Consider the following 13,778-nt stretch of genomic DNA (forward strand, 5'->3'; position numbering starts at 1 on the left):
GATATGTTCAAAAGGCCTAAAAGAAGTTTAGGCAAAGATAGTAAAAAAACCCGAATTGAGGGAATTTGGGTCGGGCACCAAAGGGATGCTTTTTACCCAAAAGAGAGGTCGACCATGCTTGGTTGGGTGCCCTTATAGACCGGCCAGATCTGCCCATCGAGGCTTGCATGGGGCGGCCACAAGTAAGGGAACAAGAAAATAGAAACTAGTTTGATACATGTGAAGATTAGTTAGGAATATCAGTTTTTCTACTTTTGTCTCTTAGAGTCCTTATTTTCTCTATCTCTACACTCAAGTTTTCAACAAACTCAACCAAACAACTCAAGTTCTTTGTTCTACTCTTATGTCTGTTTGATACATGTGAAAATTAGTTAGGAAGATCGATTTTTCTACAAAATCGATTTTTCGCTGTTTGATTAGTCTAAAAACATGAGAAAGACGATTTTCGTGAGAAAAAAAAGTGTGAAAAAAGTCCCAAACATTTTACCACTCTCCACATGTGAAGACCATTTTCCCACCCACCCACAAATTCGCGCTCTCTCTCCTCCCTCATGGTTTTGGCTCTCTCTACTTTTCTTTCCAAACTTTGCAACTGTGAAGATGAGATTCATATTGAGATTGAAATTGAAAATGAGATTGAGATTGAAGATGAGGTTGAGATTGAAGATGAGGTTGAGATTGAAGATGATAACACACTCAGAAGATTGAATATGTTACCTATTTTGAATTTTTATCTCTTCTCTCTCTAACTATTCATTAAATAACAAAATCTGGTATCTTTTATGACTTCCAAATAGAATGATGAAACTATGTTATTGATCTTTTGATGAGTTTTTTTTATCGTTGGACATCCTAGAAATTTTTGTCGAGGTAACTATTGGAAAGTAGAGATCATACGACAAATGATAATTTGGATATTACTAAAAACCCTAACTTCGAAAATTTGACATCAACCCCTAACTCTTAAAATAGAACCTTAAATTGATCCATCCAAACACTAGATTGCTGAATGTAGAGTGTAACTGAAGAACATATCGACCTGATTAGAGAGCAACTGATTTAGGTTTCTAAGATTGAGATTTTATGGTCTGAAAATAAGGGAGATTGAAAAGGATAGTTGTTCGTCGGTTCTCGGGTGAAAGGAGATTTGAGATTTTCTAAAGGCCCTCTGACTTCTACAGTTGGCGCCCCTTTATTTGTAAAAAGGGTGCCGGTTGTACCAAAAACTAAAAATTGAATTTCTGTAAGAAAATTTGGGTTTTCTTTCCTATCAGAAAAAAAATGATTTCACATCAAATATTTTCACATGTATGAATCGGACCCTTAGTCTCTTAGAACCCTATTAGCCTAGTTTCCTTATCTAGTTCTCCACTTTTCCTATCAGAAAATTACCTTATATTTTCTCGTATTTGCAGTATGCTAGTAAAAGCAAACTTCTTCATCTGGATTTCTCGTATATGCTCGAATCTAAGGATAAATCAAGCTTTTGAGTGTTATTTTCTTCTTCACCCTTGTTTATTCATATTTTTAGGTATGAATGTTCTTAAATCTGATTTTGTTACTTTGATTTATGAGTTTTCTTCAACTTTTTTTCTTAGTTCTGATTTATATTACCTTAGATGTGTTATATGTTACTTTAGATATGATCATTTATATGATTCTATATTTTAGATATGATTCATGAAAGCATATGATATGTTTAAATATAATATTCTATATGTTACTTCAGATATTTTATGTTATATAAGCAGAAAGCATATGATCTATATTTGTTACGAATGCTTTAATAGTTCTAGGTCTGATATTTTTTTAGATTTGATTCATTTTTAGTCTCTTACTCTCTTATGATCTGATATTATTATCTTTCTGTTGCAGGTTTGCTCTTAAGTCTTGAGTCGCGATCTTCTTTAATAGTTCAGGACTTTCTTTAGTTTTAATGTTCTCGATTCTCTCTTACAAAATATCTATGCCTGATTTTTAGTCTGCCATTTTTATACATGATTTTTAATATGTTATGATTTGTTATCCTGTCATTTTTATACATGATTTTTAGTCTGTATTTTGATACGCTTACATGATCTTAGCATATAGTCTGTTGTAGTTTGTCATATGATGTTTGCCATATTTATACATGTGTGTAGTGGCGCATGCTAACAAGGTTTAAGCAACTTATGTTATTTGAAATAGTTTTCCACATAAAATATTTGGTTATCCATGTATCGACCACCAAAAAATTAAGGTGATCTTTTTACGAAAACAAAAGGTCTATAAGGATTTACCAAATTTAATTGTGACCCTATGTAACTTTTTTTTTTGTTGAACGAACTAAACACAAAGGACTAAGAGACTAAACAGTTGGAGAGGTCTTGAATGGAGTGCCAAGAGCGCCTGTATTGGTTTTTCCTTCCCCATTTCGCCAGTTTATCTGTTTGCTCGTTGTTTTGCCTAGGCGTATATGTGAAGATGATGTTATCGAATTTGTCTCTGAAACTGAAGATATTGTCCATATGTTTCACGGATCGCCATTGTATCGATATGTTGTTATTGTGAAGGTATCGAATCAAGTTCTGATTATCACTCTCGATGTGGATGTGATGGATTTTTAACCCTGCTGCCCATTGCATAGCATACATAATTGCTTGGCATTCATATTGTTCTGCATTTTGTCCCCTGGTGGTGTCCGCTAATGCTGCTATTAAATATGCTTGGTCATCGTGCATAATACATCCAATGCCGGATCCGCAAGTGAAGTGAAGGAGGCATCAACATTAATTTTGATGAATGGGGCTTTTGGTGGTTTCCAACTTATCTGGTTGTTGTTACCTGTGTTGATCTTGTTTGAATATGAGCTGGTTGTGGTTCCTTTGATCCTAGTAATAACCTGCCTGGGGGTTTGTTCATTCAAAGAGAAACATTTTTCACATCTTGCTTTCCATATAAACCATCAAATCTTTGCATAAAGTGTCACTGTTTTCGCATTTAGTTCTTTCCATTGGAGAATCCAATCTCTGAGGCTGGTGATATTAGCTGTCATAAGATTAAAGTGAAACCAGATAGGGAGAGCATAACAACGATGAAGTAATACATGAGTAATCGTTTCAATATTGTCACAGTACACACAGTTGTAGAGGTTACCAATAAATTTTCCAATTTTTTCTCGAACATGTAGACTATTCGTACAACATTTCCATAAGAATAGTTTGATTCTCGATGTAGTAGTTATAGTCCAAATAAAATTCCATTCCATCGTCTCATATTAATAGTTGTTGGTTCTCAGATAATGATACATAGAGCAGATAGTGAAATTACCTGATTTGGTTAAGGTCCATTAATACTTACGATAGCCCTGCATATATGACTGTTAAAGCATTGAGATATAATAGGGTTTTTTGGTGAATTGCCCCGATCCACGGGGTACTTCCTTCTTTTGCCCCAACTCAAAGAAAGTTTGGTAAAATGCCCTCTTTTATGTTTGCCATTTTTTTGTTTCCCACCTTACCCTCCTATATATAACATATCTAGAATTTCTAGATATGTTCAGATTATCCCAAAAGCGGAGAAACTTTCAAGTTCTTCATCTCTCTCCTCTTCAATCTCATTAGTAGCTCGAAATTCTTCGAAATCCATCAACTGAACGTCTATTTTGTTGTTCGGAATCAGTAAATCTTCTCGAACTAACTTGATTGATCTTTATTTTGATCTCCCATGAAGTTTCTCTCTAGATCGAGCACCAGATATTAGGAGTCTTTGACCAGGTAAGAAGATTCATGAGAGGATAATTAAAAGTGAGTTTGAATTAGATAAAATTATAGAGACTTTATTGATTTATATGTATGGAGATAAAATATAAAGACTTTATTGATTTGTATGTATGGAGATAAATGTGGTTAGATTATGCATGTCAAGTGTTTGATAAAATTCTTATGAGAGACTTAGTTGTTCTAAATGGGAAATCACTACAATTGGGGTTAAATACAACCAAAATTTAAGCCATTAAAAGTCATAAACTTTAGTTGCTATAAAAGTACAAGCCAATTGCATAAGATTAGTTCAAGAACTGGTGGAGATTATTGAAATAGGGCGTAAGTAATTTTGCATTGGTTTGGTTATACTTCTAATTTGAAATCTCATCCCCTACAGGTATTTCCATTGAATTCAATGTTATTCTTGAATGATTATGTTATTAATTTGTGATGGTATGATGAAATAAGAATTGTTAAAGAAGCTGGATGTTGAACTAAAGCACAAGAGATGCTATTGGGTTGCATATTATGTAAGATATGTTTTTTTTTCTTTCGCTCCTTGCTTCAATTCATGGTTTATATTGAGATTCAATGTGTCTTGGAAAGAAAGCAATATTTGACATGGAAGGTACTTCAATAGTTTCTTCATTTCAGTTGTTCCGATCATGAAGGATATTAAACTAAACAATGCAACTTGGCTTTCCTCGTATCAACATTTGGATGAAGACATGACATTATAAAAGTGCTTTCATTGGACTAGGGATAGATGGTAGCAAACTCATTGAAGTGGAGTATATATTTCAACTTCATCATGTTACAGTCATTGACTAATTTGTTTCTTCCACAGAGCTTGTAAATGATGAATTTGGAGAGGGAAAAAACAAGCATAGTAAGCAAGTCTTTAAACTCTTTTTGTCTTACAAAAGAACTGAACTTATTTTCTTTTGAGAAATTTGAATGGATAAATAGAACCCAAAGATGACCTTTAAGTATATCCCCTACTTTTCATGTTTTTAACTATTATTATTTCTTGCAGGTACTCAGAGATGAACCTTGTGCAAACATGTGGAATTCTACAACAAAGAGACAAAGAATGTTATGGATATTCTCTCCTAAATGTGAAGTAGCAAATAAAGTGATGAGTTTCAAATGATACTAAAATGCAAAGTGATGTGTAATTAAAACTTGTTCATCAATTAAATGGATTATTGTTTAAGTTCTCGAATCCCTCTCTTTCTCATGAATTGCTTAGTAGTAGTTAAAAAGTAGAATTAAGTTGTGATCAAACATTTGCTTGTTTTGTTTTAGGAAAACTACTAGAGTCAATATCAGTTATTTGGTGCCGAACCCTTTCAATCTGAATCGGTGGCTTGGTGTCGAACCCCCTTGAAGCGAATCGACACTAAGCCATCGGTTAATGCTTTCAGTCCTAATCGGTGGTTTCATGTCGAAATCCTTTGAAGAGAATCGACGCGAAACCACCGATTTGAACTCCTAGCAACTTACCATCCACTTGCATCCAAAAACTAATTCCAAAGCTCTCTTTGCCAACCCTTTTGAGCATGCCCATCAATAATTGTATTCCAAAATACCAAATCTCGTTCAAGCATTCTCTCAAACATCTTCCGAGCTTCATTAACCTGATGACATTTCGCATACATATTAACTACTGCTGTCATTGCAAACAAATTAGATCCAATCCCGTTACCGATTAACTGAGAATGCATTTCACCACTATTAAGATCAAACTTACCCGGACCAATTTTCAATAAATAAGTAAAATTTTAAACCACCAGTTGATTCATGTCGATTTCCTTTAAGGGAGTTCGACATGAAGCCACCGATATCCGCTCCAGTTGCTTGCCTAGTTACTGGAGTTCAAATCGGTTGGTTTATGTCGAATTTGCTTAAAAGGTATTGACACGACACCACTGATTGTCCACAAGGGTGTTCGACTTGGATCCACCGATTTTGACTACGCACCACATATAAATGATAAACACCAAACCAACTAAGCCCAGCTCATCAAACCAAACATAGACCTGTATGAGACTTCATATAAAATTCAGCTACCTTTTTCAACAATGTTTAAGCAAAAATATATGGTTCTTACTTGAACAAAAACCATAATTTTACAAAATTGATATTCAAATTTTACATGAAACAACAAGAGTACAAAAAATTGATCTATACATGCTTGCAAAATTGATAGTAGCCATATGGAATGGACAACAACATAAAATGAGACTATGCTAAACTAGTAACTGTTCTTGGACCTCCAAAGAACATATGTAATAATGTATCTCTTTTAAAAATTTCACCAAACACTTAATTGGCAACTTAAAAGATCCACATCTTCATCTTCTTCCTTCACCTAAAGCTACCAATCCATTGACAAACACATCAACCTGGTTTGATTTCTTAATTTCTCTTTCTGTTTCAACTGAAGTTACCAATCTATAAAACTGAATTATTAGAATCCCAAATTTCTAATGGGTTCTCCAACTAACCATTATCCCAAAACTTAATTAGTAAAAACTCATTATTAGCATTATTAATCACGACTGATCTTCCTCCTCCAACGCTACGACCGCCACCGCTAACTAATTTGGAGCTTAGGTTGAGAGAAATTGAGTGTTTAGTGAGATTGAAGAGGAGATAGATGAAGAACTCAGGAGTTTCTCCGCTTTTGGGGATAACTTAACATATCTAGAAATTCTAGATATGTTATATAGGAGGGTAAGGTGGGAAACAAAAAAAACGACAAACATAAAAGAGGCTATTTTACCAAACTTTCTTTGAGTTGGGGCAAAAGAAGGAAGTACCCCTTGGATCCGGGAAATTCACCAAAAAACCCGATATAATATTCATATTCCAATCATTGTTACTAATAAGTTGTGCCACTGTAGTTAGGGGGCAATTTTTGTCGTTACTAATGGGCGGCAGAGGGTTCGGGATCTAGTAATCATGCCAAATATTAATGTGAGTACCTTTATTAGCATCCCAAAAGATAAGGCTGGACACTTAGTCAAAATACTTAACTATAGACTTCCAGAGCCAAGAGTGATTAGGTTTGGCAGAACGGGGCTTAAACTCCTAGGGAAAATATTTAGCTTTAAGGATTTTGGCCTAAGGAGTCTCGGGGTTTTTGAGAATGCGCCAGACTAATTTACTCAGAAAGGCTTGGTTATCAAGAGTTGGGAGCCTGAATCCCAGGTCACCTGATTTGCCGAGGAGGCAGATGGTGGACCAGTTTATGGTGTGGATAGATTTGGATTTTCTCTACTAGAAAGACCATTGAATGGCATCAATGCGATTACTTATGCCTTTTACGATGGCAAAACATGGCATTTGGTATCGGGGAACGACCGCTGCAATTGTAGATATCAATGGAGCGGCCGATTTGGAAAAGGAGGTTAGTCTGTCATTTGGAGAGTTTATTCTGGATTTGCACGAGGAGAGAGGAGAAAGTTTGTTTTTTATTGGCTCCTATGACAAGATGAGTACCCAGATATTTGTCAAGAGAAGAGGATTGGTGAACCTTCAGGTTTCGGAATATCATTCTTTTTAACTTTGGATAGGTGTTCTTCGAAAAGAAGATGGTAGATTTAGTATATGTAATCATTTGGCCGGAAGCCGCACTGAAGCTTTTGAGGATTTGCTTCAGATTGCTGATGTTATCTAGAGAATTCTGACCGAAGATGATGCAATCGTCCACGAAGAGAAGGTGTTTGATGGTGAGGTTAGACTTGGGGGATGGTAAAACCGATGAAGTGATTAGGATTGTTGTTAGATTGTAGGAGTCTACTGAGACCTTTCATGGCGATAGTAAAGAGGAAAGGAGATAGGGGATCCCCTTGGCGAATACCCCTAGTGACTTTGAAAGTGGGCCCTGAACGACCAATGATGAGGACAACCATAGAGGAGGTGGTGATGTAGGAACGAATGAGTTGAATCCACTGACTAGAGAAGTCAAGATGAGACGTGATGTTCTCTAAGAAGGTCCACTTGATCCGGTCAAAAGCTTTGGACATGTCCAGCTTGAGGTCGAAAAAGCTTTTAGAGCCTCGCATAGTTTTGAAGTAATGGGTTGGTTCCGGATTAATGATGATGTTGTCTGTTATCTTTCTCCCTGGAGCATACGCAACTTGGAAAGGAGAGAAATATCGGGGAAAGTCCTTTTGAGACGATCAACAAGGATTTTAGTGATGACTTTGTAAGTAATATTCAGAAGACTGATGGGTCGGTAATCCGCCGTGGTTTGAGGAGATTTGGTTTTAGGAATCAGGCAGATGTGGGTGTGATTAGACAAGGGGGGAGGTGTGAAGTTTTGAAAAACTCAGTGACCTTATCTGTCACATCAGTTTTGACGGTATCCCAATTGGATTAGTAGAAGAATGGAGGGTAGCCATCCGGGCCCGGGGCTGCCTCCGGTTTTAAAGAGAACACCACACTCTTGATTTCCTCTTCGATAGGGGTAACTATGAGCGAGAACTTCTTGACATCAGTAATCTAAGGAGGGAAAAGGATCGATGAACAACTCATCCGAGATGTGAGTCCCCACAGAGGAGGAGATACTAATGAGCTTGGAAGAAAAAATGTTGGCTATCTTTGTGACATCGTTGGACCAAGAATTATCATCTCTCTTAATGGACGAAATTTGGTTTTTTCTGTTACGGTTGATAGCTTTAGAGTGAAAATATTTGGTATTTCTATCTCCTAACTGTATAGTCGCAATTCGAGAATTTCTCTTTCCAAGGACTTTCTTGCTGATTGTAAACCTCCTCAAGCTGGTTGTACAATATCTGATAAGTGTCTTGGTTGCGGACATTTTGAATGGTAGAAGTGAGATGCTTGATTTTGGTTTCAAGATGGCCGAATACAAACTTGTTCCATCTAGAGAGTTTGATGGCCAGGGTATTAAGTTTGGTCTGAATTTGAGTGGGGGAGGTGAGCCAGTTGGTGTCAATGAAATCTCCACAATCAGGATGGGACATCCAAGTCCGGATGAATATTTTGTACCTGTCTATATATGTACCAGTCCACCAGAGTGGCGATGTTGGGTTGTTGACCCATTGTATTTCTCGAAATGAGAAATATTTTGGGCTCCGGGCCTTAACCAAACTAAGAGCATCTCTAATGCAAAACTAAAAAAAAACTCTATTTGGCTTATGTGTTGAGTCTCAATTGAGATTCTTTCCTATGTGGCTGACCTGAGTGTCTCTAATTCAAGTCCTTCTCCAATGCAACACTCTAAAAAATTCTAATAGAGCCACATGTCACACATACATTTAATAGGAAAAAGTGGTTGAGAAAGAAATACTTTTTATTGGTTCAAAAATTAAATTTGATGACTAGGACACTTCAGACTCTCAAAAGAGATCTCAAACATAGAGTTTCTAGTTGAGACATCTTAAAACTTAATGCTTCCACATCATCTTAAGATCTCAATTGAGTTTTGTATTGGAGAAGTATTTTCTCAAAAAAAACTCTAAAGTCTTCGGGGACACTTGCGACTTTAAGATTGAGTCTTGCACGGGAGATGCTCAAGCTAGCGAGAGCAGTCTGTGGTCCAAGCCTTAAGTTAGATCGTACGCGGGTCGACCTTGGACCCACCTAACAAGGGAACTAACTAGCTATACATAGAGAGCAAGTTTCCCAAACTTCATTCGTCTTCGCACCGTAAAACCCGCAAGCCCGATCCTTGAGGTTTTACTTTCTCTCTCCTTCAACATCTCCTGAAATATCTCTTCACTTCTTCCTCATAAATCTTGCAGTCTTCTCATTTTTTTTATTTCTTCTCAGTCATTGGAGACATTTTTTTAATTTCTTGAAACAATTTTTAGGGTTTCTGTGACAGTTTACTTGTAATACATATCGTTTTTTGTGTTAATTTTGATCCTTATTTGGAAGTCTTTATTGCAGTGAAACATTTATAGTATTTTTCTGGAGCTCAAGGAGACGGTGAAGTATCAGATCTATTAAATTCAAAATTAGGTTTCTTTTATTACCTAAAAGGAATCATGGTTGGAAGTGTTGGAACTGGACTTGATGTTTTAAGTGATGAATTGAATGGAAAGATTGAAACTTTACCAGATGATTTTGTTCCAGCTGTTGTGACTGAAAATGGAGAAGGAATTGAAGATAAGAAGATTAGAGAAATTGTGCTCGGGAGAAATGTTCATACAACATGTCATGCTGTAACTGAACCTGATGTTGATGATGAAGTCACCGGAGATAGAGAAGCTTCCATGGCTAGTGTACTGGCTAGATACAGGAGATCTCTAATTGAAAGAACAAAATACCATTTAGGTATAGAAAGAACGAACCTCTTTTTTTTTTTTTTTATTTATCTCATGCACTTGTTAATAAATTTAGGGTTTTTTTGTGTGAATCTGGGATGTCTGAGTCTGTTTTTCTTTTGGCTCAAATGTAGAATAGTTATTTTAGGTTATTTCAGATATGCCTGTTTCAAATGGACCCAAATTCAGATCGGGTCAACATTTTAAACGAGTCAGATGCATTGTTTTGTTGAAGTAGACAAAACACTACACCTTAGGTGCTGATTGTTTTTCTTAGGTCTGAAATCTGAGTCAAATTTGTGAGGCGATCCCCTTCCTTGCGGAATTCATGGCATATCCAGCTGTTCTAATATGATTCATGTTTGAAGAATGGTTAAGAAGGGGAAAATTTTAAGACCTCTAGAAATAATTCTAGTTATGCAAATCTGATCTGATCTGATCTTGTGAGTTGATAACATATTTACAGGTTATCCTTACAATCTTGACTTCGATTATGGTGCGCTTGCCCAACTACAACATTTCTCCATCAACAATCTTGGTGACCCCTTCATCGAGAGCAACTACGGTGTCCATTCAAGACAGTTCGAAGTTGGTGTCTTAGATTGGTTTGCTCGTCTATGGGAAATAGAGAAAAATGAATATTGGGGTTACATTACGAATTGTGGAACAGAAGGCAATCTTCATGGTATCCTGGTTGGGTTAGTACCATTGCTGACTCTTATTTCTCAAACATCAATTTTAATGTGTCCGTTATGCCTGATCAGTGCTTGAAAAGATAGCATTAAGAGAGTTCATTTTTTTTGTATGCACATCCCAGGAGGTAGTAACTTAGTGTCTTAGCACAAGAGTTATTTGATCAACACTCAAACACAAGTCGGGCACAACATTTATGCACAAAATAATTTTCTTCTTTCAATGATATGATTTTTTTATTATCGTTTCATATAATGATGTGAAATGTAAATCTGGTTGTATAGGAGAGAAGTTCATCCAGATGGAGTTTTATATGCATCACGAGATTCACATTATTCTGTCTTTAAAGCTGCACGAATGTACAGAATGGAATGTGTAAAAGTTGATACTTTGATCTCCGGGGAAATCGATTGTGTAGATTTCAAAGCCAAACTACTTCTTAACAAGAACAAGCCAGCCATCATTAATGTCAACATAGGTATGACGGTATTACTGTTTAATTCCCATCTTGCTTCCATGGGAAACAAATAGATAAAAGGCTACTGGTGCTCAACCTTATGTTATTAAACTTGTGCAGGAACAACTGTTAAAGGAGCAGTTGATGATCTTGATCTTGTTATTGAAACACTTAAGCAATGCGATTTCTCAGAAGATAGGTTCTACATTCATTGTGACGGGGCTCTCTTTGGGCTCATGATGCCGTTTGTTAAACGTGTATGTTCTCTCTCTCTTTCTCTCATATTTCTTATGTTCAGCTTTTCTAGTAGCAAAGGAAGAATAAAGCCAGAAAAATGTAGGAAGTATCCTTATCTACCTATGCTGTAGAAACTTACATGTTAAAATGATTCCGGGGCAAAGAAGATACTGGAGGCTAGGGAGTTAGTGTGGGGTGGGGCGTTTTGGTGGTCAGTTCTCCATTTGGAAAACGATTTCGGTCGATGAGTCTTAGCAAAATCTTATCAAAGACCCTAAAATTGTTGCCATTAACCATTATTGTTGAAAGTGTTATGAATATGGGTGGATATCTAACCCGAAAAGCAATGAAATTTTGTCTCAACTCTTTTGCTCATGTTTTCCCTGATCTTATCAGGGGTGGTTATCAATCTAAGTGGGTTTCCTGTTTTGTCAGTTTTTGGGTGAGAGTTATGGAGGCGAAGTGCTAGAGGGTTTAAGTGAGCTACAAATACTGATATGTTTGAAAAATCTCTGTAATCGTGTTCTTCATACATAGTGAAAATCATGGGGCCATTGAGCCATGGTACTCGTCTCACCAACCGGACCACGTATATCTCTTGTTCTTTGTGGGTGTTTACTTTCATTAGTGCTTTTTTAGTTTGCAAGTTCTTCGTCATAACAGTTATTATTAGCAACAAACCCAATTTTGTGATTGATGAATCTGATTATGATATTTAAAGTTTGAACCTAACTAGCAGTTTAACCCGGTCTTTAGTAGATAACCAAGGACCAACGTACTTTGCTTCTTTCTACATGTATTTAGAATCCACAAGCTCTGTGACCCTGACAAACAAGGTTTAGATGTGCCGCGAAGACTATATTTTTGCAGTCATAAAGAATCCTGGAAACATGTTTTTTATAACTGGTGCATGGGATTTGTGGATTCGGATCGTAAACCTTACGGGTTGCTTGTTAGCTTAACAAAATTTTATAACTGGTGCGCGGGATTTCTGGATTCGAATCATAACCTTATGTACGGCAAGTTAGTTTATCAAAATTTGTTTAATTTTTTGTTTCACGTTCTTTTAAAGCTTGATATGTCCTTAACTTCTATCCTGTTTTCGTCTTGCTTATATTGTTCTTTCTAATGAACAGGCACCTAAAGTTTCATTCAAGAAGCCAATTGGCAGTGTAAGTGTCTCAGGTCACAAGTTTGTTGGTTGTCCAATGCCCTGCGGTGTTCAATTAACAAGATTATCTCACATCAATGTTCTCTCAAGAAATGTCGAATACCTAGCTTCTCGAGACGCCACAATCATGGGAAGTCGAAATGGCCATGCTCCAATCTTCCTTTGGTACACACTAAACCGAAAAGGATATCGAGGGTTCCAAAAAGAAGTCCAAAAATGTCTTAGAAATGCTCACTATTTGAAAGATCGTCTTCAAGCTGAAGGAGTCGGAGCAATGCTTAACGAGCTTAGCAGTACTGTTGTGTTCGAAAGACCACAAGATGAAGAGTTCACTCGTCGTTGGCAACTAGCTTGTCAAGGAAACATTGCTCATATTGTCGTTATGCCGAGTGTCAATATTGAGAAACTGGATGATTTCTTGAACGAATTGGTTGAGAAACGTTCGATCTGGTTTAAGGAAGGGAAAATACAACCTTGTATTGCAGAAGAGGTAGGGAAGGAAAATTGTGCTTGTTCTCAGCATAAATGAAGCTCTTCTAATATTGAGGGCTCTTGTGTGTTTGTTGTTTTTTTAGTAAAAATTGGGTAATGGTTGAACTCTGAGAATTTGATTATTCTCCAAGTTTGATTCCAGAGTTTGGTAGGAATTCAAGCTAACCAGTTTTGAAATAAACCAGTTTAGGCTATCTATGTCTAAGGTAGTGCTTTCAACAAAAAAAAAATATCTAAGGTAGTGTTTTTATTTCTAAGTCAAATATAAAATTTGACATGGGACTTCAGTTGCAAGATTCCTATTTCATAATATTTGTTTTTGTATGACTCAACAAAATGGTTGATTTGAGTTTGTTCGATTCACATTATTTAGATTCACATTAGTTGGGTGTTGTTTGTTTTTTAGAATTTTCAGATCTGGAATCTGAATTCGTCCTAATTCAGATTTCAGATGTTTGTTTTTTTAACTATAACAAAATCTGAATTTTGGGCTGAAATGGCAATATGTCTGAATTGGTTGAATAAGGGCCCAATAATTTCAGACTTTAAAACAAGTCTGAAATGGACTTCCACCATCTGAAAATATCCAAAAGACTTGTATACTCCAGTGAAATTTAGGGAAATACTTCCCCATCTTTGTCACCACCACCAGCACCACCAAACTACCACTACCACCTCCACCA

At 36.4% G+C, this 13,778-nt stretch overlaps 1 protein-coding gene across 3 annotated transcripts in view; it reads left to right on the top strand.

Moving 5' to 3' along the window:
• LOC147549753 (serine decarboxylase-like) overlaps positions 1 to 13,478 on the top strand; it is a 52,840-nt gene extending 39,362 nt beyond the window's left edge. Inside the window, exons 2-7 of one of the 3 annotated variants that reach the window (XM_086666539.1) lie at positions 9,368 to 9,452; positions 9,669 to 10,055; positions 10,512 to 10,743; positions 11,023 to 11,216; positions 11,316 to 11,452; positions 12,569 to 13,478. In XM_086666539.1, the coding sequence (XP_086522665.1) occupies positions 9,767 to 10,055; positions 10,512 to 10,743; positions 11,023 to 11,216; positions 11,316 to 11,452; positions 12,569 to 13,132 (1,416 nt within the window). In that variant the 5' untranslated portion in view covers positions 9,368 to 9,452; positions 9,669 to 9,766 and the 3' untranslated portion in view covers positions 13,133 to 13,478. Of the gene's footprint in view, positions 1 to 8,663; positions 8,874 to 9,294; positions 10,056 to 10,511; positions 10,744 to 11,022; positions 11,217 to 11,315; positions 11,453 to 12,568 lie in introns of those variants that run through there. The other 2 variants (XM_086666540.1, XM_086666538.1) reach the window with 2 other exon arrangements.
• The last annotated feature ends 300 nt before the right edge of the window (positions 13,479 to 13,778 follow it).

The sequence above is a fragment of the Eschscholzia californica genome, unplaced genomic scaffold (genome assembly GCF_041429995.1).
Source record: "Eschscholzia californica isolate CP2 unplaced genomic scaffold, dmEscCali1.0.p SCAF_3, whole genome shotgun sequence".
NCBI lineage: Eukaryota > Viridiplantae > Streptophyta > Magnoliopsida > Ranunculales > Papaveraceae > Eschscholzia > Eschscholzia californica.